This window comes from Coturnix japonica, chromosome 4, assembly GCF_054131305.1.
Source record: "Coturnix japonica strain WE chromosome 4, WE-NBRP24, whole genome shotgun sequence".
In the NCBI taxonomy this organism is placed as follows: domain Eukaryota; kingdom Metazoa; phylum Chordata; class Aves; order Galliformes; family Phasianidae; genus Coturnix; species Coturnix japonica.
In genome coordinates this window covers 81,491,815-81,516,283 of record NC_140666.1, presented here as the reverse complement: position 1 = coordinate 81,516,283, position 24,469 = coordinate 81,491,815, and the positions used below count along the sequence as shown (strand labels likewise).

At 37.0% G+C, this 24,469-nt stretch overlaps 1 protein-coding gene across 12 annotated transcripts in view; it reads left to right on the top strand.

The window, feature by feature from the left end:
- Window positions 1–24,469, top strand: part of AFAP1 (actin filament associated protein 1) — a 107,785-nt gene that overhangs the window by 43,999 nt on the left and 39,317 nt on the right. For all 12 annotated transcript variants that reach the window (XM_015862718.3, XM_015862716.3, XM_085547404.1 and 9 more), the window contains 4 exons: window positions 3,497–3,625; window positions 7,801–7,898; window positions 19,674–19,782; window positions 23,017–23,228. In XM_015862718.3, coding sequence (XP_015718204.2) covers window positions 3,499–3,625; window positions 7,801–7,898; window positions 19,674–19,782; window positions 23,017–23,228 — 546 coding nt within the window. In that variant the 5' untranslated portion in view covers window positions 3,497–3,498. The remainder of the gene's footprint in view (window positions 1–3,496; window positions 3,626–7,800; window positions 7,899–19,673; window positions 19,783–23,016; window positions 23,229–24,469) is intronic.

The window sequence follows — 24,469 nt, the reverse complement described above, 5'->3', positions numbered from 1 at the left end:
GCCTGTATTGTATGGAAGGTCAGATTAGACAATATCTTCTAGAGGATTTCATCTGGGTGGCCTGTTCAGGTTCTAAACATCTGTAGGTCACAAACTAAATAAGGAATGAAAGATTTAAGCCCAGAGGACTTTTATTCAGTGATGCGTAAGGAACTGATCGAGTGGATCTTCTAAAAGTGTTGATCTCAATTTCAATTTGTATTTCAATTACAGTTCCTCACAGACAAGTGAATATGGAAGTGAATTTGTTTTGGGTTTATACTGTATGGATGAGACTAACAACAATGATTCTTGTCATCCTTTCAGGATTTGCCTCTATTTTTCTTTAAAAGTTCTTCAGTAACTGCTAAGTCACTGGACAACACTTCAGGGTCATTTGCCATATAACAAGGTTTAGAGATACTGTAATTGCTGTGAGTAACCGAAAAACAACCTGAACATTCTTTTTTAGGAGCTCATTCAGCTCATCCTTGACTTTTCTTCTGGTTTGAGAAAACTAGAAAGCATGTATATGATGCACAACTGTTCCTAACAGTGTTTTATCAGTTTGAGTAAAAAAAGTCTGTTCTTTAAAAAATGGTGATAGACTAGTGCCCATAAATGTAGATTTGAAATAATTGCATCATTATGCTGTCTTATTCCAGTTGGTTTTCGTTTTGGTTTGGAACAAAAACTGCAGCGTGATGTAATTGCCTCTCTCTGATTATTTTTACCTTGGTGTATTCTTTTGCTGGCTTGTGTGAATAGTTCATATGCTGTCATTGGAAAAAAAAGTTAAAGCTCCTGAGATCCAGATCTGGCAACCCTTCAGGATGTATCATTGTTCTTTATTTGAACACGTTAATTGTAGCGGCACTTTGGGGGTTTATGATTGCTATTGAGCATAGAAAGAATTTCTCATCTTTTAATATGGAATGTGATTTTGCTCCTCAGTCAAGCTAAAATCTGCTTACTGTTGTGATTACCATCTCTGGGCTCCACCCTGCCTTTCACCGCCTGCCGTTTACAAGTAATTCCTTTGGCAATGAGAATTCAGCCAGAACTGTCAAAGAATTTTGCCCATTTTTGAGATCCTTCTGATTATTATTTTTATTTTGTGGTGATGTCAGATATCCAAGGATAATCTCTCACTAGAGGAGTATGTTTTTCTTTGGGACTTGCATCACCCTCTCATTTGTAAGTCTGCATTTCAGAAGTAATGATTGCTTACTGAAAATATGCACTATGTGGATATTCTATTATTTAATTCCATTACTTTTTGTGAGGACATCACTACATTTCGAAGAAAAAGAAGATTCTTCAATCTAGAAAACAATCCAAGGATTGAAAACAGGCAAACGTTTTTTTCCCAACTACATACAAGTACTTTTGTTGCTATCTTAAAAAAAAAAGAGCTCGCAGTTCCTTATTTTAAATGCACTAAATTCACTTAGTGGAAGTATTTCTGTTCTTTGCTTAAGCAGCAAAAATATTACAAATTAAACTGCATTTTTAATATACATAGAAAAAGTTTTTCTTACTAGATGGGAACAAAGTTTCCTTTCTTTTCTTTATGGATGTTTGATATCATTGCATGTATAGAAAGTGAAATTCAAAACTTCCTTCCTTAACACTTTGATGTTTGTGATGCTATTAACTGCTGCTGGGTTGAGTTACAATGCTTTGAGTAACTTAGTTTGGTCAAGATATGTCAGTGAGCTGTGGTCACTGTAATGCAGATGTCCTCTGAAGGCATGGAAGATGAGAAGGTGGATGTGAATGAGGGGGCCTCATGTTCACATAATCATCATAGAATAACAGTCATAGAATGGCCTGGGTTGAAAAGGATCACAATGATCATCCTGTTTCAACCCCCTGCTATGTGCAGGGTCGCCGACCACCAGACCAGGTTGCCCAGAGCCGCATCTAGCCTGGCCTTGAATGCCTCCACTGTAATTGGAATGTTTGTGTATTGGAATCCAATCATAGAATACACTGCTTATTTCTAAAATCTAAATCACAACACAGCTGATTGGGTTTTGTTTTTGTTTGTTTCTTATTGTTTTCAGGTTATAGATTCATTTTCATTGTTTTCCTCATATCTTGTGATCGCTTATCACTTAGCAAATATTATTTAAGTCTAACTTGAATAATCTCTTTAAGTATTCTTCTGAATCTCTTCTTTTCTGCTTCAAAAACTTGTATGTTTCTCTATAATGTGACAACTGGAAGTATTCCTGAAATACTTTTGGGTTTCAAACAGACTCCTAGGCCGCTTCAAATATGGTGGTTAAAAAATGAAACAAACAAAAACAAAAAGACCTGTAGCCATTGTATCATGTGCTACATTCCCAAGTGATGCTTATTGTCATTTTGGATACTCTCTTTAGGGATAGAATAAGAGGCAGGTACAACCATTTACAAATAAAAAGTGCCATCTGCATTCATGGGGTGACAAGAAGGGGCAGCAGTCCCTTGTAGAGGTGCAGCTGACACCTTCAGGCCTCCCTGCACAGTCCCATTTTTAAGCATCAGATGAAACAAATGCAACTGGACCAAAGACAGTTTAAACATCCAGTTGTACATCGCTAGTGAAAGAAACAACTTGCAGTTTTGCCTGGGTAAACAACCATATTAGAGAAGGATTTAAGAGTAGGGAAAAGAGTAGGAAAGAGAGTAAGAAGCAAATAATGGATTTTTTTGAAGTCTGAAGAGGCTTACCAGCAGTCACTTGGTTACACCTTGAAAATACGATAAAAGAGAAAACTGAAATAGAGGCACTTTAGAATGAGGCAACAACTGAGATTAATGGCCCTGAAATGAAATTAATATTTCCCCTCATCTTTTAATGAAGATAATGTCATCAGACACAAAAAGTATGGAAAGGTGAGCTATTCCATCCAAGACAAAACCAAAACTAAGCATAGACAGTTCAATTAAGTGAAGATACCAAGATACCAGAGACTCCCTGAGTTATGAGTGAACTGAAGCACAGAAGTGTAGACTTCTCATAAATCTGCTGAATAGCAATCATATGATTAGGGTGTAACAAATGTAAATAGAAACTTTTTTTCCACTGCAAACAGAAGAAATATGGTGAAGGTAGTAGAGGTTTTCCCTAAAGACTTTGGAGAATATTAATTTGTCTGGAAATTTTATCAAGCTGTAATTTTGTTGTGGAGTTAGTAATTGCTTTTTAAAGGAGAGGAATCAGAATGACAGTGCTCAAAGAGCAGATGGATGCCACTCCTGCACTGTTATCCAGAGCTGGCTCGATTATGTGCTATGTGGAATAACTGTTTTTTCTGCATCTATTTTGAGGTAACTGCTACACGTGCCAGTAGTACTCAGTCTCTTTCCAGCAGGGAAGAATATACATTTTTAAGAACTGCTAAAAAATAATAAAAGTATCAAAAATAAGTATTAACTCTGTCACTCTGTCTTTTTTTTTTTTTTTTTTTTTTTTTTTTTCCTAATGGGACATTTTAGAAAAAGTAATTTTCTTGTTTTCTTTCAGCCATGGAAGAGTTAATAGTTGAGCTGCGGCTGTTTCTTGAACTTCTGGACCATGAATATCTGACTTCTACTGTCAGGGAGAAGAAAGCAGTAATAACTAACATTCTCCTGAGGATACAGTCATCAAAAGGTCAGTGTCAGGGGTGTGTTTTCTCGCTCGCAGAGTGCACGGAATAAGTCTGAGTTCAGTGAAAAAGCTTTAAGGGCTGAAGACAAGCTCTAAATTGAAGAAAGACAGAGAGACAGGGTAAAGCCAAAACACAGCTATCCTGAATGCTTTTCTCCTCAATCAACAGTAAAATATGGCAGAAGCTAAACTGGAAGTAACTTGATTGCACATGGGTGAATCCAGCCACAAAACTGTGCTAGATAGAATTCTTTCACCTGTGTTGGTATAGTGGTTAGTTCATTTTATTTGAGGCAAAAATTCTATCTATCTGTACATTTTGATGTACTGTGTTATAAAAGTCTTCTATGATGTGCTTCATCTCTCTGGTGAGACCCATATCAAACCAGGACTTGATTTTGCTGTGCACATTGATGCATGGCTGACACAGGAGTACCAAGCAAGAGCTAGGAAATGACTGGCAGTGTGTTTGGTTTGCACTTTGCAAGTAGATTTCCCTTCTCATCCTATCTAAATCCATTTTGATTGCACAGTCACTTTGGTCTCCATCAAGATTATAGATTGACTGCATACATCAACCTTTCCATGGGGGCTTATACAAAGAATGCTCCTCACTATCTTTCCTAATATTACTCTACAACATTTTTCTGTACAAAGAGGCATCAGGGCAATACGACTTGCGTCTCTCCAACAATTCACAGCAGTTTTGTTACTGTAAACACACAATGTTTAGGCTTTTGAAAAATGATTGGATGTTATGAGGAAAAATGCCATGCTGTGAGCACGATGTTTCTTCTCCAGTGCTAACAAATACATTACAGTGTTTGATGCAGTATTCCCCTCTTCAGTAAAGAAATCATATTTGCCACAGGATTCAAGTCCAAGGAGAACAACTGTGAAATGGTGATTGCCCTTTCAGTTTTTATATTCTTAAAGACCTCTCATTGCTTTTACTTTACTGATGAGTGAAGGAGGCAGGCATCAGGATCAGATGATATGGAAGGGAGCTTCAAGCTCCAGAGGCTGTTCAAAAAACCCTGCTGTCCCCCCAAAAAATATATGCATGTAAGAACTTGGAGTTTGTCATGTTTCATAAGAGTCCAAACAACAATGGTGACCTGACAGTTTTTCTTTTAATATTTTCAAAACAATTTATTTAAAATACTTTAAAGTTGTATGGTTTTTGCATCCAAGCACCTTACCGGGGATATTTAATTTAAGATTATAGATGTGGGAGAGGATAAGAATACTCAAGAGTCATAGCTTTTTTCCATTCAGCTTCTACCTGTTGGGGTTTAGAGTCTATTTCAGGATCTGTAACAAGATCCGTTACATCCTACTACAGGATTCATCCATTAACAAGATCCATACAAGAGCCATATATTTAGTGGCGGGGCTTGGTTCAGTGCAGTTGTTAGTGGAACATTATACCCACTTCTAGCAATTGCATTCAAGGAAATATGGTTTAGGCATTTCAAATGAAAGACATAAAGTGATTAAAGGATCCAGAAATATGCCTTCAAATTATCCTAAATGATGAATCATAATTAATATTGATGTAGAAAAGAGATGACTGAGAATGCACTCTTAGACACAACAGAAAAAGATAGTGTGCAATGGCTGGATGTTTGTTTCAAAGTGGAAATAAAGCACATATTTTGGGCACTGAATATATGAATTAATGGGAGAACTTAGTAAATTCTGCATGATACTTCTGGCATTTTTTCAAGAAATATTATTTTGCTAAAATGTACACTGTAGTTCAAGCAAAAATTAATTTGAGGAAGTCCTATAGCTCAGTTAAACAAGAGGTCATAGGATTATACTTTATATGACTATAAACTCTAGTTTAAGGAGTTGCAGTTTAAATAGAGTTTAAGCCAGCACAGCCTCTAAAAAAGCATCCTGTTAGTCTCCCCAGGCTACTCATTCTTGCTCATCATGTGTTGCTGCTTCCTTTCTGCTAGCACAGGCATTGTTTGCTTTTTTTACTGGTTTGTTCCTGACCAGCTCTGGTTCAACCTGGGGCCACACACATGCCTATGCCAGCACAGAGAAGAGGCTGGTGCAGGACAGGATTCAGGCAGGGAAGGAGCAAGCTTCAGAGTCATCTTGTGCTGGCTTAAATTGGCTGAGAGACTGTAGAAGGAGTCATGCAGATGGACAGAGATGACCCTGCTTTTTTTTTTTTTTTTTACTAGCTGTAACGTTCAGTACTCCCATCCCTTTGAAACTATTCATCTCTCCATTAAAATTAAAAGCAATAAAAGACTCCTAAGCCCACAGAAGTATGTAACTAAGCTGAGTTGTCATTCTGAGTCTGTTTTTCAAAATGTTGCTTTACTCCACCCACACAGCTCCATGAGAGCTCGCGGATCGCTGGCACGGTTTCACAAGCCTGAGGTCGGTGCTGAGTTCAGGCTCGTTATAGGCACTTGAAAAAATCAACTGTGTGAATCCAACAGTGTATTTTGATTGCTGAAGTAAGCCATTTAAGAACAACAGGGAATGGTAACGAAGGGTCAGTGCAGCTGGGAACTGAATGGATTCTTTTGAACATCTGGAAGTGAACAATTACGCTTTTTCTTTGTAAAGGTGTGGAAATTATAATGACTGTGTTTTAGTAAAACACTTTTAAACTGTCACTTTCATTTCAGTAAGTTCTTGGAGAAATCTTCAGAAATCTTTTACATTGTGTTCTGAGATCTCCTAAATGCACACCACTCCTTTCACTTAATACCCGTCAAACAGAGGGAACTGGGCCAGTCAGATGTACTCTTCACGTTGTGGCTGCCAGGCCTCAACGTTCTGCACATCCAAACCAGAGGTCATCTCCAGGAGCCGGCAAAACTATAAACTTTGTTTTTCTTCTGAATCTTGGCTTGCCCAAAGTGCTGTAGGCCTGAAGAAAACACTTGGCATCTCCTTGTGAAACTCAGGCTTTCTTCTAAGAAACAAAGACACAAACAGTTGATTTTGGAGTAAGAGCTGTTAGTGGATTCAGTCACTTAATATGACCACCATTGTTGCTGGTTTCCCTTTAAGGTACTTGATGTCAGAAATTTATAATACTGACTTTGATGCAATTTGTTAAAAGAATGAAAATATTAAAGCAGGTTCTTACTAAAACACACATATTTTTGGATGAAAACTTGGTTTACAGGGTAAGGTTCACTTGGAATATATATATGTATTTCTTCAGTAAAATGTCCTTCGTATTTGAGTTTTGATTTTTATGTAAAACATGGGAATTCATCCTACATAAGGAGGAACAAGTAAAAGTGGGGAAAAAAATAATTAAAACAAGTGAAAAAAAAAATTGGAATATTTCTCAAGACTAATGTGCATCTTGATTTGTAGGAAGACAGAAGAATCTGTGGTCCTTAGAGACAGTTTATTTTATCAGTGTTATTTTTCAGTCTATGACTTCACCGCCAGTGCGTCTGGGTTATTATGACATGAAACGTTTCATCATTGATTACATTCTTGAAAATTACATGATCTTCACCAAAAGACATCCATTTGACTATGTAAATATACATTTTAAAAACTTAACTAAACACTAGGAACTAAATTCAGCCTCAGAGTAAGTAGGGTATGTCCCATTGGCTGAATTTTTTGCCAAATCATTGAGATGCGCCCTCCCCTTTGTATTCAGAAAAATAAACAATACCATGTTCCTGTGAAGTGTGTTTGAATGGAATTTAAATTATTGTGCCAGAAACAGCAGAACTAGTGACTTTCCTGAGGGAGGAAGTAGACTCTGCTTTATCTATCTATTATATGCCACTGCTGAGACTATCCAGAGTCTTAAGCATGATATCTTCCTCATATCATTGGTTTTATCTGTGATTTGTGCTTGACAATGTTTGAATTTTCAGTCTTTCCAGATGGGTAGGCAGTTCAGCATGATCTCCAGTACATTTTTTCTCTGTCTGGTATTTGTTGATCCAAATATCATATATGTCATTATCATATATAGTAAGTATGTGTTTGCTGTGCTTGATTAAATTCCTGAATTCCCAGCATTCTTCAAGTATTTCCTTAGTAACCAGCCTTGGGAGGCAGGTTGTGAGCAGGACTGCATACCAGATTCCAGTGGATGATGATCTACGTATAGAAAAATGTCCCATTTGCACCCACCAAAGTGTTAAGCGATATGTGTTTCTCTTCTGCAGGTTTTGAAATAAAAGAACATGTGCAGAAACCAGAAGTTACCAACAGCCTGCCAGCACCTCCTCAAATGCCTCTGCCAGAAATACCTCAGCAGTGGCTGGTGAGTGTTAATTTAGGTATATCAATATATATATGAGAGAATGTTTTTGTGATAAGCACTAGCAGAAGTGGTTACAAGGGGAAGGAGCCTGCAGGTCCAGGTAAATGGTTATTCCTCACAGCACCACTCTGGTTAAGGGAATCGTGTTCAAGAGAAGACCAAAAAAAAAAAAATCCCTTCGGGTGAATTAAGTGTGGAATCCCAGTCTTTGTCCATTTTCAAGATTAGAGTGGCAAAAGCCTGAGCAACTTAATCTTAACTTTAGAGGTCACCCTGTCTTGTGGAGATTGTTGCCGTAGCTGAGCCTATGGGTCACAGCCAGGTTTTTAGGACTTAAAGACCTGCTTTCCCTGTAGCAAGTCTTGTGAGAAGATTCCCTCTTTGTTCTTGAAAAATGAAAGTGTAAAGTACAGGAAGATTGCTTCATGTTTTTCATAGAATCCTTAGTCCTTTCTCTGCTCAGTTTTTGGGCAGGAAATTCCGGGCAGAATAAGCAGCAGTGTAAGATCTTGGTGATGTTTATAGCAAAGATGCTGTCTGCAGATCCAGTTCCTGCAGTTGGGAGCAGCTGTCTTGTAAAGAAATGAACTATCAACAAGTTTTCTCCTCTGTGACTTCTCAGTTGCCGCTTTAGAGTAGATTTGAAGTAACATTTGCGACGTTTTTTAGAGAGGCATATGCAAATAATGGTCTATCCTATTGAAAAGGGATTGTAGTCTTAGCCCCAACATTGATAAATTACCCATCTTTTTATTAATTTGTAGAAAATACTGTGCACTGATAAGGACAATCAAAGGCTCAACTAAGGAGACCTACTTTAACTGATGTGGAGTGAATTCTTCATTTTAATGTGTTACTCTGTTATTACATCTCTGCTCAGTACTAAGAAGAATCTTACCAAGTTTACAAGCCAGTACCATCTTATGAACTTAAGAACTAGGTCAAAGTCAGATCAAACTGTTGGTCAGCTCTTCTTAAAAAACCTTTTTAATAGCAAGCAATGCTATACACACGCTGCAGAACACATTAAAAACAAAGAAGGATTTTATGTGAAATGTCTCTATCATAGTTTCTCCCTAAGTGCTGTCAGCATCTGGATTGTGACCTGGAACACGATTAAAAATAAAAAATAAAAAAATAAAAAAATCCATCTACAAAATACAAGGAAGTATGGAAAGGGAATATTTATGCTAGAAACATCTGAATTGAGAGCTGAAATATATATGATAGCAAAAGTCACTTAAAATGGATGCCAAAAAAATAATTATGCATGAATTTGAGCAGATGCAAAAGTGATCTTATTAATATGCAGTGAAACCTGGGGAATCCATTTCATGGCTAACAGTGCCTGAAAATGATTATATTTTTTCTTCAAGTTGCACACAGCATAAATTACAAGGGAAATGGTTGGTGAGAGGGAGAAAAATTATGCAGAATGCACACAACTTTGACATATAGACTTCATAAGCTCAAGCCAGTTCAGTTCCTTGTTCTTTTGTATTTACATAGCTGAAGTTTAATAAATCGATTCTGAAGATTCAAGATGTTTTTTTAAAGACAGTAAACCTACTTTTCCTTTCTCATATTAATGTGTAAATTCCCTTAAAGTTAGTACAGCTGCACTGGGTGAAATGGTGTGAAGCATGAATTAGGTCCAGTAGATCAGCACTTTTCTGCAGGAGTTATATTCAGTTTAGGTTTCAGAGAAGCAGAAATAGTGTTCTGATATACATTGAGGATTAATGTGGAAGCTGGCACAGTTAAAGCTGCCTGCTCTGGAGCGTGTTCTTATTCTGTTGAGTCTGGCAAAGTGGTATTTGGACATGACCCTCCTCCCTGAACTGCCAGTAACAATGCAGGCACCTTCATCTCAATGAAGTCACAAAGCTGAGCTGTTTTTTCCATAGTAGTGGAAGCTGATTTTTATTCCTGCAGTTCCAGTAGTGCTGTCAGGCTGCTGTGGGTCATGCCTCTACCTCAGTTGTTAGTGCCACTTTGTGATCAGCAGGAAAATGTTCCAGGCTTCTCATTATCTTTCCTTATCCAAATACAGGTTATGAGTGGCTTTATTTTAAGACACTAACACGTTGTAATTTGTGAAAAAGATGACAGACTACTGTTGTCCTGCAAAAGACCAGGTGGAGCCAGAGCAGAAGGCCAAACCTTCTGGTTTCTAACCTTTGGACAACGGTGCAAGCTCAGATCCCAATCTGAGTGTGTTTAAAAGTTTATTCTGATGTCATTTTGAGCCAAGGGAAATGGAAATTTCTTGGAAATGTTTCCTTGCTAGATGTTTCTTTGTTAGATGCTCATTATTATCAGATATGACCAGATAATTCTGCGTCATCCTTCCAACACTATACTTGATAGCAGTGGTAATGTCTGAGATCTGATTTTCCCTTTTATTAATGCTCCTGCATGGTGATTTTAAATCCACCTTTAATCAGCGGGCTCCTAAAAATGTTTATCTTGCCAGTCTCTATAAAAATTGTACGTAATTACATGATTCAGTGATAATGATGTTCTGCCATTCATATCGGCCAGAGAAAAGAATCCATTGGGCCCTCCAGAAGAGAGGAAATTCTGCTCTAAGATGGTCTTCTTCACATTACAAGTAGGAAATCATGTTGTATGGCACTTTGTTTAATCAGCTATTCAGCACACTCAGCACAACTTTTCCATTTGTTGAATAATATCTAGTGGTGGTCTCAGTCTCCAACAGAAACACAATGTGCTGCTGGAACACAGGAATTTACTGGAAGTGGGAATCAATTAGTTTAAATAAACCACGTACTGTTTTAAAATCTAAGTTTTTAGCACAACAGTTAGTGAACATGATGGAAATTAAAGTTTCATTTACACCACTGTTCCTTTTTATGGCACTCAGGGGAGTGCATTGAAAAATGTTTAGTCTGAATTGATGTTTAAGCTTTTACTTATGTAAAGATGTGTGGGTGGGAAGGAATTCAATCCTCCTTAAAGTAGTGCCAGGAGCCAGAATTATGTGTGGGCAGGTGCTGTGCAAGGTTTCCTCTGCAGATCTGCAAATAGACTCGCATATTTGCTCAGGCTGAATTTTATATCATTTTTTATCATTCATCAGCCTGTGAACAAAGATCATAAAATTCATTTTATTTAGAGACACGCTGTTAATATTTAAAATGAAGTCTCCAGTTATTAAAATGCATTGAAGCCCAGAGTGTATTCTTGTACTTGGTGGGCTTTGGACCAGGTCTTTAAATCCAGGGACAAAGTTGGACTTTACATATACTGGATTAAAGCACAAATCACATGATCTCTTAGAGATTCTTTTTTTCTGTATACCCTCCCTTGCCTGTATCTGGACTAGCAGGCTTTGTGTCAGGATTAGATGGCACCAATCCTCCCTTGTGTTAGCCCTTGCAGAGAGCTCCTTCAGACAGCCAGCAAAGTAAAGCCTGCAAGGTAAGGGATTGGAAGCATGAGGAGCATCTCAGGAGTCAACTCCACTCACTTAGAAATGAAAATATGTGCTTGCTAGTATGAATACAGGGCTAGCAGCAAATGAAACTTTGCCTGAGACAGCAGCAGAAAAGGAGATCATTGTGTGAAACAGAGTTGAATTGGTTCTCCATTTTTAAGTCTTCTTACTTGTGTATTTTCACTTGTTTTCACACTCTCCAAATCAGCACCTAGTTTTATGATGCATCTCTGCACGTAAAGGACAGGCAAGAGGCAGTGCTAGATGAGGGCTTCAGAGAATTAGCAGAGCTCTGTGATACCCCTCACAGTGCTGCTGGGGGTTTAATATCTGGGATCCAGTCACTGCACTATCGCTATGTTACCCTGAAGTACTGAGGCAACAGAATGATATCCAGTACTTCCTGCTGCTCCAATGCATCAGAGGAATACTAGCATAAATTATCCACAGCCTGACAGTGACAGAACACTCCGAGCCTCTAAGCATTTGGTTGCCATATTACATCTGACAATCAGTGATTTCAGCGCACTGTGCCATCCAAGAAAATCAAATATGAACAGCATGCTTAGCTCCTTTTCACAGTAAAATTGGATATATGTTTTGTTTTTCCTGGAATATTGACAATTTAATAATTATTTAACCGCAACAAGTGTCCAGCAAGATGCCAGAACCCCTGTAGGTATAAATCAAAAGGATAAGGTCATCTTCCTCCAACCCCTTCTTGCAACACACACAGTCACACTGTAGGAGCGTTTCATATAAATGAGTTTCCTATTGTGGAGATGGAACTTGACAAGCTCCCTTTATCTGCCTGCCTGTCCGATATTACTCTCAGATATTTATTAAAAAATTCTGAAGGGAAATAGTGTCCTTGAAGCAGAAAAAAAGTCATCTGAAATCAAAAGGATTTTTAAGGTGATGCATCATCAATCACATTATTCATTATTTGAACAAACAAACAGAAAAAGTGGCAGTTTTAAAGGTCTTTTCAAATGTGCATTTAGGTTTGTGGCAAACAAAAGCAATTAGTACTTTGGTAAATCCATCTTAAATCCCAGTCATACTCTTCCCAGATTCCATTTCTCTACATTGCATGTAATAAAGGCTCTATAAGTTTCATTTCTGAAGTATAGATTCATGCTCTTGAGCTAGTTCCTATATCAGTGTCTGTCGTTTGCTCTAGTTTCATGATTTGTTTGACCAGAGGTGACCAAAAGAGCAGTCCTCTTGGCATGGTTTGTATGTGGAACAGTTTCCATGTTTCTGTATGTGACTGCATAAGGAACAAAGAAAGATAAATGTTTGTATGTCTTCAAGGATACCACAGCTGTCATTCACATTTCCTTGATTGGTGCATTATTGTTGATTATTTATTTCACATTTGCAAGTTGTATCAGAGATCTAAGTTTTGCTTACAGAAATTTCCTTCTTATTTCATTTATAATACACCTTTATTACAATGGCCATCACAGTATTTCAAAGCTTTCTTGATATTCAAGCTGACAGAATGACTATTCCTAACGACCTCTACCTGAAACTCGCATTTAAACTTCATGAGGTAGTTTTGGCATGAAGTAGGATTGAACTGCTTTACCAGATGCCTCCTGTGATCACTGTGAAGCTATATGCCCTCTTTTCTGTCTTTAGTAGTTGCTGGTGGTCTTTGACCTCTATCAAGGAAAGCCATTAAATTATTAATGCCACAGATTTGATAGGGTATTGTCCCACTTCTTTTTCCTAACATACTCACATCTGTGTTCTCAGGTTTTTGATTTCTTCTTTCTATGCTGTACTTGTCCATGAAAACACCTTGTCTATGCTGACAGAATCATAGGATCAATAAGGTTAGAAAAGACCACTAAGATCCTCTAGTTCAGCCATCAACCCATCACCCCATGCTCACTAAATCATGTCTTTCAGTGCAACATCTACATGTTTTTTCCCCGGGCAGCCTGTTCCAATGTCTCACCACTCTTTCAGAGAAGATATTTTGCCTAATATGCAATCTGAATCTCTTCTGGTGCAACTTAAGCCTATTTGCTTTTCTAAACATGCTTATTAATATGCAGTACATAAATACATGGCAAAGGAATTAGGCCAATGTGTCTTCTCTTGCTTTTGTTTGATGCCCTTAGGGAATATCGTTCCAGTGGACATGCTGTTGCTTTTTTCACCCCGCTGCCTTGTCTTGTCTGCACAGCCATGCCAGGTACCTGGATGAGCTTATAAACTCATGGAATGCAGGCCCTTTGAACCAGAATAACCACCTCTGACTGAGGGCCCCATGCTACTTAAATTCGGTTTCATCTTTCTCATGTAATATGCATGGAAGTGTTTCCTACCATAAATTAAAGGCCATTTGTTGATACAGCCAGACCCTTTGCCTGATATGAGTCAGCTCAGTTGTTTTGTCTAAGTGACGCTTCCAACTGGCTGTGTAATAATCTTTTAATATAAAATCTGAATGGAACAGGAGTACTACGTTTGTGTTTCTGGCTCATTCTTTTCTATTTTTGCTTTTGAATTTTCTCCTTAGATCTTCTATTAGTTCCATGGAGTCTGCAATTTATTTTCACTTCTGCTACGGTTGGACTAGATGATCCTGTAGGTCCTTTCTGACCTTGTGATTCTATGATTCTTCCATAGAGCTTGAGTGTAACTCCTTGTGTGGCACATTATGTACTCCAGTCTAAGTTTTATTTAATATCTGAAATATTAATTAAATGCAAATTAATCACATGCAAATTAATTAAGTGCCTCTGCTTCTGGCGTGATTCCTGCATAAGTGCTCTCCAGACAGTCTTCAGATCAAACTGTGGAGCCATACTACACCCTTATTCATTTTTTAAAAGTGAACAAGTCTGTTCAGATCCTTTCTCTATCATCACCTTGTATTTTTGTTGTTGTTCTTGTTGTTGCTGTTGATTTTGTTAGACACTCCTGCATCGGCAGACATATTCCTGAGCAGTTTCAGATTCACCTACACTGCCTGGAACACTGTGCCAAGTGTGTACCCTCCCTTGCTGTTTGTCTTAAATCTTTTTCAGGATCACACTAAACATGTAAGCTTATCCTTATATTCATCCTCTGATTAGTAGCCTCTTCTTGTAGCATGCAGTCTTGTTTCTGTCTGCTCTTCTGAGCACATTCATCTCTTTTCTGCATCTGTGAAATCCAGACTACCAAATGCTACTGGCTGACAGTTTTGCAGTAGTAATTCAGCCTTATTTAGTCTTGGAAATAATTATAAGAGCCTCTTACCACTCCTGTGAGCCACATTTGTTTGTTATCTGTCTGGCTGGTAACTGTCCTTTGTCAGATGTGCTCAGAGACTGAAAAGAGGAATTGTTAGACTTTTTTATCACACGATTTGGCTCCTGGTTTCTTAAGGTCCAGCCAACAACTCAAGAAGTTAATAACCTTGGAATACAGAGCTGAGGTCAAATGAAGAATTCTTCTTGGCTTTTACTTGTCTATGCTTAGGCTAGTATTTCACTCCTGCACAGCTCAATATGCTCTTAACATCCCTTATAGTCAGCATTTTTGTCCTGAATAAAATCCCTGGGCCATCCATGTCCTCATTTGCTGGCAATAAGCAGCAATTTCTTCTTAGTGCCTTAGTGCTATTGACTTTATGTAACAGCTTTCACACCAACTTCAAGTGCCTGATGTGTAGTGATGCCCAATTTTCAGCCAGTACTGCAGTGTGATGAAGCCCAGTTGAAATGTACGGTCAATTTTCCAGTTGTGTTGGCACTCAGTTTCTCAATTCATCTTGCATTCAAACATCCTTTTTTATTTTTTAACATCTGGATCATGGGATTACTCTTCCACTGTCCAGGCTGGGGATGGGATTGTATGGAGGTCACTTAGAAACTTGCCCCATTGCAAAAGGCATGTGCATGTGTCACAGTCTCCACATCCCACATTTGCCTACTGGCTTCTGAATAGCTTTATTATGCATCCTTCCAGTCTCACATTGCTGTTCTGCAGCACTGACGGGCAACACAGCAGCTGCCTCGCTGACCAGTTGGGCATGAGCTGGTGGCTGATCTAATGACATGTATGAGCACAGCTGTGGAACTGGATGTATCAACAGTGTTTACTTCTATTAAAGTTGCTGCTTTTCACAGGAAACTTCCACGTCTTAAATCATTGTGTAAATTGAAGTGTTTCTATTGCCTTATGTATGTCTTCTTTGGGGTGTAAAGCAATTTTATAACCTCAGGCTCTGGAGAATGACGTTTCTTTTCCTCTGCCTTTCATACCACTTTGCATGCTATATACCATTGCATCCTCAGCAGGTATCAGATAGACTATCCCTAAAAAAAACATTACTGCCTGTCTAAGTAATCACTGGACTGAAGGGGGAAATGAGGAATTTGGTCTCCTGGGATAAAGAAAGAGTTTATTTGTGATCCGTTTTACACAGAGGGGTAGGCAGAGAGGTAAACCATAGTAAGCCACTAAACTAATATGCAGATAAATATTCCTTATTTGGAGATACCTATTTATTTCTCTTGGCAGTGCCTCCCGTAAATTGTTGCTGGGTATCCCACAAACAACCAAATTTTTTGTGTATTCAGAGATCTTATTTCTGTAGTATAATCATCACCCCTCCCACTTTTTGGGTTCAGGAAAAGCATTGCTCTTTTTTATCTCGGCCCCAGCACCTGTCAGACACCTTTATGAGTTATTTCAATATCACCAGTGTTATTCTGGGCAACAATATCTCACTCATCTTTGTCCCTTTTCCTCCATGGAGATAAAAATAATGGTAATGTTTTTTAATTCAGTTCTTATTCCTGTGATTGAGCATAGCTATAACTATTTACCCTAAAGGCAGCTTTCTCTAACGTTCTTCCCTGTGGCTGTTGTAAAAAATATAAGTAAAAATGTGTACTAATGCCTTTTGTGTAGGTTTCCAGGTCTTTCCACTCAAACTTACATGTTTTGTGGGCTTTTTTTAAGACTTATTCCTTTTATATAATACATAAATTGCTTAGTGTTCTTATGGACCTTTTATTTCTCATTAAGCTAATGAAAATATATTCAATCAAGAGCTATTCCAGTTCCTAACTCATAACTTCACCATAGTTTTTTCACTGAATAATTACCAAGTTGAAAAATAAAGCAATGCAACTAGTAATAATAAAACAAATATAAATATTATTAAATAATATCATAATGCTTGTTTTACTTTTCTCGGTGCTCAAAAATGTACGAATTCCATAGCACGCAAAAAGATGTATCTGTTTATGATACAGTTTTGAAGAAGACTGTTATGTTTTGTGTTTAATCAGTAAGAAGGAAGCCTTGCTTTAATCAGAAGTATTTAATGTTGGATGTTTCTGTTTCACCTAATAATCTTTTTTTTTTTTTTTCTTTTTTCTTTTTCAAAAATACGATATTTTTTATAATTATTTTCAACTTTGTTATGGCAGGCCCTGCAAAATGCATTTCAGAACCAAGGGCTGGGTAATTCACCAATAGATTCCATCTGTGTTGACATTGGCTGCACAGCACAGCCCGCCCCAGCTGCATGAAGTAACGGTGCTCCAGCAGGGTCGAATTCAGACAAGCACCATTTGTGTTTCATTTCCTTTTTTCTTTCTTTCTGAATAACATTTTGTCTAAAAACAAGCTTTTCTTTTTCTTTTTTTCTTTTATTTTTTTTCTTCTCCTGATCTATATTGGAACCTCTTCTTCATTTCTGGATAGTTTGAAACTTCACTGTGATGTCAAGTTAAAATAGGGATGATACTCAGGATGGCTGTTACCTAAGTGAATTAGGTTTAATAATAATAGGAATTTCATAAAACATCTGTACACCTGACAAGGAAAATAGTTTGAGGCTAGACCAAGATATTAATATATCTGTCTGATCAAAGAAGTGATATGAATGTTCACTGCCCCAGGAACCTTGACCATGAATCCTTTGAGCAAGGCTCTGTAAAGAGCAAATAAAATATAAAATAAAAATGTAAATTCTTGAGGCAGTTTGTTCTATTGTGTCTTACAGTTCAGGCCACACAGAGCTCATTTGTGCTGGTGTATTGTGCAAAATTTGTGATGCACTGTCAATATTTCAGTATTAACAACACGAAGCATGTTTTAATTTCTATTATGCCTGTTGCACAGCAGCAGATAACTTTGAAGGACTCACTTAATTATGATGATGTGCAGATTTGCAATTTGTGTTTTTCAACAGAATCACAAGGAAATTGCACTAAAAGTCATATTTTTTCATTATTTTGCTTCTTTGACAGATAATTGCTTGAGCAAAACTGGTCTCTGATGAAAATTCATTTGAAAATTCATTTGACTCACATTGCAGATAACAGTAATTTCCTTCTCTTATCTGTAATTGAATGTGATATAACAAGTTGGCTTTATCATTTGATATAGAAATAATATTAGTGTGAAACTCAGTCTGACCAAGAATTTTTGTGTCAGTCTCAAATCATTTCATTGGTCATAAGGAAGTTTTTGTGGCGTGATGGCAAGTTAGCACTCAATGAACTGAAGTGTAGATTATTTCCTTTTCTTTCTGCTCCATTGGGAATTCATAAGCATTTACCTGTGAGATGAAATAACGTACTGCGTATCAATTTAACTACAGAGCATTCTTAGGCTGGTAATCATAATCTTCTAGTTGAGAATTAGGTGTCTGGCATGTGCAACTGGTCAGTGTTATGTTTGGCTCTGAAATGCAGAGAGATGAAACTGACAAAGAAATTGAAGGCAGAGAATGTTATGTCATTAATGCTCCAGATGACTTTAGACCTATAGCAAAAGAGGAATCTAGTGACTGTGACTTCACCTGTATTATGTGCAAAAAGGCTTTATGCCTTTCCTTGACTGTCCTGCCCACCTAAGATCTCAGTGGTGTTCCAGAAGTGTCAGTATCCGGTCATGATCAAAGCCCACCTAATTAGTTTCTTACTTTGATATCTCTTTCCCTGAGTTTTGAGCCTAATGAAGACAAACACATTTATTTCATTACATGACAATTAATAGAAAAGCTGTTCCTGAAGAAATAAGACTGCTTACAAGTTATGTTTTTGTAATTATGCAGTAAACCACTGGCTTTGGAAAAAGACTTAAGTTGTGGGTGTTCTGTCCCTAGAGGTGTTCAAGGCCAGGTTGGATGGAGCCCTGAACAGCCTAGTCCAGAAACTAATTTATTGGTTGGCAATCCCACCTATGACAGGGGTGATGGAGCTAGATGTCCTGGAAAGTCCCTTCCAACCCAAGCCATTCTATGATTCTGTTATATGATTTCCTCCAATATGAAAATATGAAACTGAAAAGTCTGTGTGACTTACATAAAATGCAGTTTTGCTTTTGCTAAAAAAATAGAACAGTAAAGTCATATGGAAGAAGTCACAGAGTACTAAATTTACTTTGCTACTATATCAACATACCAGCAGTTGGTCAGCTTTAAATTTAAAACAGGTTTATATTTAGAAAAGAAGCATTTCAGAATTTGACCTGGTATTTGAATTATTTATTTTATCATATAATAGTTTCTCAATATTCCAAACATTTCTTAATTTGTTGCTCAGTTTTCTCTAAGAAAAGAAATAATGTATATATTAAGAATTAATTTGCTGTTGAAAAACACAGTGCATCATTAAAACATTATCTAAGTAAGTTAACTCCTTGATATCCAACAGCCCAGTCTTTTCAACTTTTCTAAACTATACAACCAAAGGGGTTTTTTTTTGCTACTGTACTATGAATTTTTTTAGATATGGATTTCTAATTAATAAGTTTCAACAGTGTAAAATGGCCTATGCACATAAATCTCTTTCCTACACAGATCCTATAAGTTTATACTTAAGCAAACTATATCTTTTCAATATTTTGGATCATATTGTGTCCCAAAGGACTCTATTTGACTGCATGAGAGAAGGTTCTGCTTCCTTATTATGAGCGGTGGTAAAGGTTTGAAGCATAATTCACTTCCCTGCTTCGGATCTGAACCTCTACTTATTATTGTTTAATTATAACATCATATAATTAAGCTTGAAATTTAGACTTGTTTTTCTCCTACAACCTGCTACTCTGCAGAATACATCTCATTCAAAGGACAGTGTCTTACTCCTTCACAGCCTTGCCTTCAGAGATAGTTACAGTAAGAAACAGTCATTTAGCTGTGTATATAAACTGAATGGCTATGCTTGTGACTCGATTTATGTATGTACCAGCCTTGTAAGCAGATCATGAGCAAATGTTCTGTCCATGTTTATTTTAACACCTTGTTATTATTTAATTACTTGCTCATTTATTCTTTTTTTTCCTTCATTTAGCCACCAGATAATGGGCCTCCACCATTACCAACATCTTCCCTTCCTGAAGGCTATTATGAAGAGGCAGTGCCACTTAGTCCTGGGAAGGCTCCTGAATATATCACTTCCAGTGAGTAGTCTAGATTCAGAGCAATTGTTAACCCTAGAATCTTTCAGGTTTTTTAGAATTCAACAGTTTTATCTCTATTAGTGTAGTTTAATTGTCCTCATCAGCCATGCATTGTTTTGGTATGCAGAAATGTTTTGATCTGCACAAACCAGGCTCCTTTTAGTAAATCTGGAGCGCATTAATGTTTCAACTGCTGTTGTAGGCAGGTCTTGATCGGTTCTCTGGGCATATCTGAAGCATGAATGTGCCAGGGACGTTTGGGCCAGTGGTCCAGAGTTAAGTGTCATCTACTTCTCTAAACTACTGGTAGTGTAAATGTAGAGGCCACAAAAATTGGTCTTGATCTGCAGATCTATTGTTATTCTCTTATTGCACTGATTTACTTGCCAAAGTATACAAATAAAAAGCAAGAAATGGTCTTTTCTAAAGTGAGTGATTATTGAAAACGTGCCGAATTTCTACTGATTTGATGATGTAGCAACACATCATTTATACTGACTCCCATAAGCCATGTTTAATGCATGTCAGTGTTATAGTAACTACTCGTTTTGTGCAAAAGGCATAGGGTAGTCCCCCAGGTGACCATTAAAACTTCCTTTGGCAGCACACAAATACTCTCTATCAAATTCCAGTACTTTTGCAAAGACTCACTGCACTTAAGAGGAGACAAGATGAGGGCACAGTAATGAGAATGCATGCATGGTGTTTTATAATAAGAAGTTGCAAAATTTTTCCCTTTTTCTACTCTTTTACTGGGTGGGGTAATTTAATACTTGTGTATGGTCTGTTCTTTTTTGTTGTTGTTTGCGTGTGTCAAAGATTAAAAGGATATCTGCCTCCATTTTTTTTGCTGTTTTCTATTATCTGAACCAAAGCAAAAGCATAAAATAATATTTGTGTCCTTAAAGTACTTGCATAGGCATCACCTTAAAACATTAATTATACATTTATACACTACTTGGCAGGGAAATTTGCTTGACATTGTGTTTTAGCTCTAAATATAAAAACCATACCAAGGTAGTTGGCAGCTCTTAATTTAGCTGGGAAATTCAAGATAAGAAGGAATTTCATATAATGCAAAGTAAATGAAGGAACTTAGCAGGGCAGCAGGACCACTCCTCTTACATCCTTGCTTGAAATGCTGCAGGGTGGTCCTGCTATACCTTACAATCTGGTTAGCTGCTGACTTATGTTTTGTTATTAAACAAAAGTCATACTCAGGCAGGAAAATATTAATAGCACAGATATTAATAGCATGGATCACCTAGGAAAAAAAAAGGCACAGTATGAAACTGATATCTTTTTGTACTTAACCATCTAAATCCATAAAAATATAAAGGATATCAGCCTTCAAATTTAATTAATACTTACATAAATGTTAGTATATATACCCAGACATTTAAAGCTTCTTCACATTGACTTATTAGTGCAAAAGTGCCACCGCCCTGCTGTGATTTTGCTAAATCTTCTTATGTTCTAAGCTTTAATTTGTATTAAAAATCATCCACTCTTCTTCCATAATTAAGTTTCTTCTACATTTAATATACCATTAGTAATTTATCTACACTCAATCAAAATTTTCACAAAACCTAGTCTACGCGGCTATTAAAATAAGCACTGTATTGACCAAAGATGGAACCTATAGCTGATCAGACTGTTGAGGTTAAAGAAGACCATAACAGCAAATTTCTGGAGGTACAAGAAATGAAAGAATAAACTATTAAATAGCTTTTGGGATAGATGCAATTATCTTAAGCAAATATTCCTAGAGAATATTTTTGTAATATCATTAGTATCAAGGAAACTTTCATTCTACTTACTGTACCTAGAAATCATTAAAGTCACTCACATTTCATTAGATTTGGCAAAACCCCCAAATAGTTTATTTTGGACAGATGCTTTTCACTCTTTTTTTTTTCCTACTGGGTCCTTGTATTTCTCTCCTTTCTCCCCACCACCACCACTCCAAAATCTTGAGAGTCCATTGACATGTACATGTGCACAATACATTTTCAGATCTTAATTATAATTTCCAGTGCAGCCTCATCTATATTTTTTTAAACTTCTCTTTTAAATGAAGATCAAACTATTGCATAAACTTTTATGCTGCCGCAGATGAGATCAGAGTATCTGAGGTCAATTTGGAGGTGAAGAGCTATGGGTGTATCCTGTTGTCAGTTGCACATAGGTTGGGATAGACACACAATAAGCTCACCAGCAATTCAGACCCTTGTCTTGTTCCTGACTGCCATGGGTCTCTTTCCAGTGTACCAGGCTGTGTCTCAGGTACTTTGCTAAAGCAAATGGGAGATTTTCTTCCTTTGAAGAATTTATTTGGGTGAAATTTTATCTACTGGGAATATTCTAAGCAATTCTTCTCCGTGGGAAGTTTCTTTACTTCTCCATGTGCCACTGGAAAACAAGTGTGTCTTCATATCTCAGTTATTATCTGAGGGGCTACAGATATACCCACATCAACTAAATATGCATGGTGAAAATTAGGGCTCTGTAGTAAAAGAAAATTAGTCTTGTAGTAGAGGGGACTGCCAGAGAGCTGTCTGCTTTATTGAAAGCTTAAGGACTAAACAAAAATTTTGTAATTAAAAAGGAATCTTGCCACTACTTCATTAAAGTTGGAGAAGGATTAAACTACTTTGACTAAGCACATAGTAAGAAGTTTTTTTGCAGAATGGTTATGAGCAGAACCCATAGTTCAGGGCACTTCGTCATCTATTCAACATTAATCATATCTCTTCAGGTGCTGTAATTGTGAACTGCAAGAAATATTATGACAGGTAGATAGTACCCCCAAATTTATTCCTGTGACATGCAGTATTTATTTCTTAATATGCCGTATTGATATTTACATTTCTGTGCTTACATTCTGCAATCTCAGAGAGAGAAAGAGGTTTTCTCTGTAAAAGAACTACAAAAGATGAAAGTATCTGCCAAGTAACACTTTGAAGATAGTAAAGCTATTTATTCCCAGCTTGTTTTTCAATTAAAATTCACAAGGCTTCAACACCTTCCGTCTCCTATAAAATTTCGTAATGGAATCACATCTTTTATTCAATTAACTTAATGTACTGATATTACTAAACACTGAAACAGTAGTTTGTTCATGACTGACATTCAAAAGCCTTAGCTTAAAAAGGTACCCTGCTGAGCTTTTCAGTTATTTCTGTACACTTCATGGCTAAATGTTCTAACTTGACACTCATGCTTTTCTTGAAGATTATGACTCGGATGCTATGAGCAGCTCTTATGAATCCTATGATGAAGAGGAAGAGGATGGGAAGGGGAAGAAAATGAGACATCAGTGGCCTTCTGAGGAGGCCTCTATGGATCTGGTGAAGGATGCCAAAATTTGTGCCTTCCTACTTAGAAAGAAACGATTTGGGCAATGGACCAAACTACTGTGTGTTATCAAAGAAAACAAACTACTGGTAATTCTTATTTCTATCTGACTGTATTTTCTTTCTACCTTTTAGACTATGTATTTATTTTTATAGAGATTTAGCTTTGGAATAAGTTCTGCAAACAGTGGACAAGTCTACGGTAACCTTACCAACAAGTTCAGTTATGATTTACCCAAGAATCTGAAAACTACTGAAATTATAAGCGTATCATGTAACCACTTAGAACTTAGACTTTTATGGCTCTTAAACCCAGTCAGTTCCCTGATATAGGAAAGAAAGTCTACCCTATTAGCTTTTACTGTATTTCATTTGGAAAAAAAATTGCTGAAACTATAAATCCAATCTTTCATTCCCTGTGGACCAAAACTCTCACAGGGAGCTTTGTGTATGAACTGTTGGATCAGACTGCTGGAGAGAAAAGTCCCTTGTTAGACTGAGAACTCACTTGGCAGCATATGCTGTTGTAATGTATACACTTTAAACTAAACCTTCACCATCTGTTCTGCAGTAATTACAGATGCAGTATTCACATGATGCACAGCTGCATTATAGAAATACATCCACTTGTTAGTGGATATATTTGTTTCTTAAGCAAATCTGTCATGTTTCTGAATGACTGGAGGCACCAGTAAAAGATTCTGAAAGTTAGTAAATTGTCAGCTTATAGAAGTCTTTTTGTTTGTTGAAAAGAAGGTCTAACTGAGATTCATTTCTATGATATTTAAAGCTATCTGATGCTTAAAGTAACATGTCAGCTGGGGCCTTCCAGTCTTCCAGTGCAGCTAATTATGTAACTAGTAATTACTACGATATCTGAAGTATCAAAAGCTGATTAACGTGATAGAAAATTTTCTGTAGAACCTCACTGTTCTACATGAGTACAGGACAGCTTAGGGGTGTTCACTTTCCAAGTACATTAACAGTTATTGGCTGAATGGGAACTGCCACGATATGAAATAGTGATCCCCAGGTAAGAGGCTTCTGGAAATCTAGCTGGATTTCTAGTTTCTCATGGTTACTGAGGATATAATGCTTGTATCCACAAACAAAAGAATGTTTAATGTGATTTGGTTTGTGTTATGTTGTTGTAACATCACTATTTTTAGTCAGCATTTTTTCAACATATAACTGAACCAAATCAGGTTTCAGGACCATACAATTACAGCTTGAAGAAAGAAGAAAAAGAAGCAAATTTTCTCAGAAGTCACACAGTATTTCTTCTAGAATTATGTTTGTTGTTCTATAGAGAAATATGATATTTTTTTTTC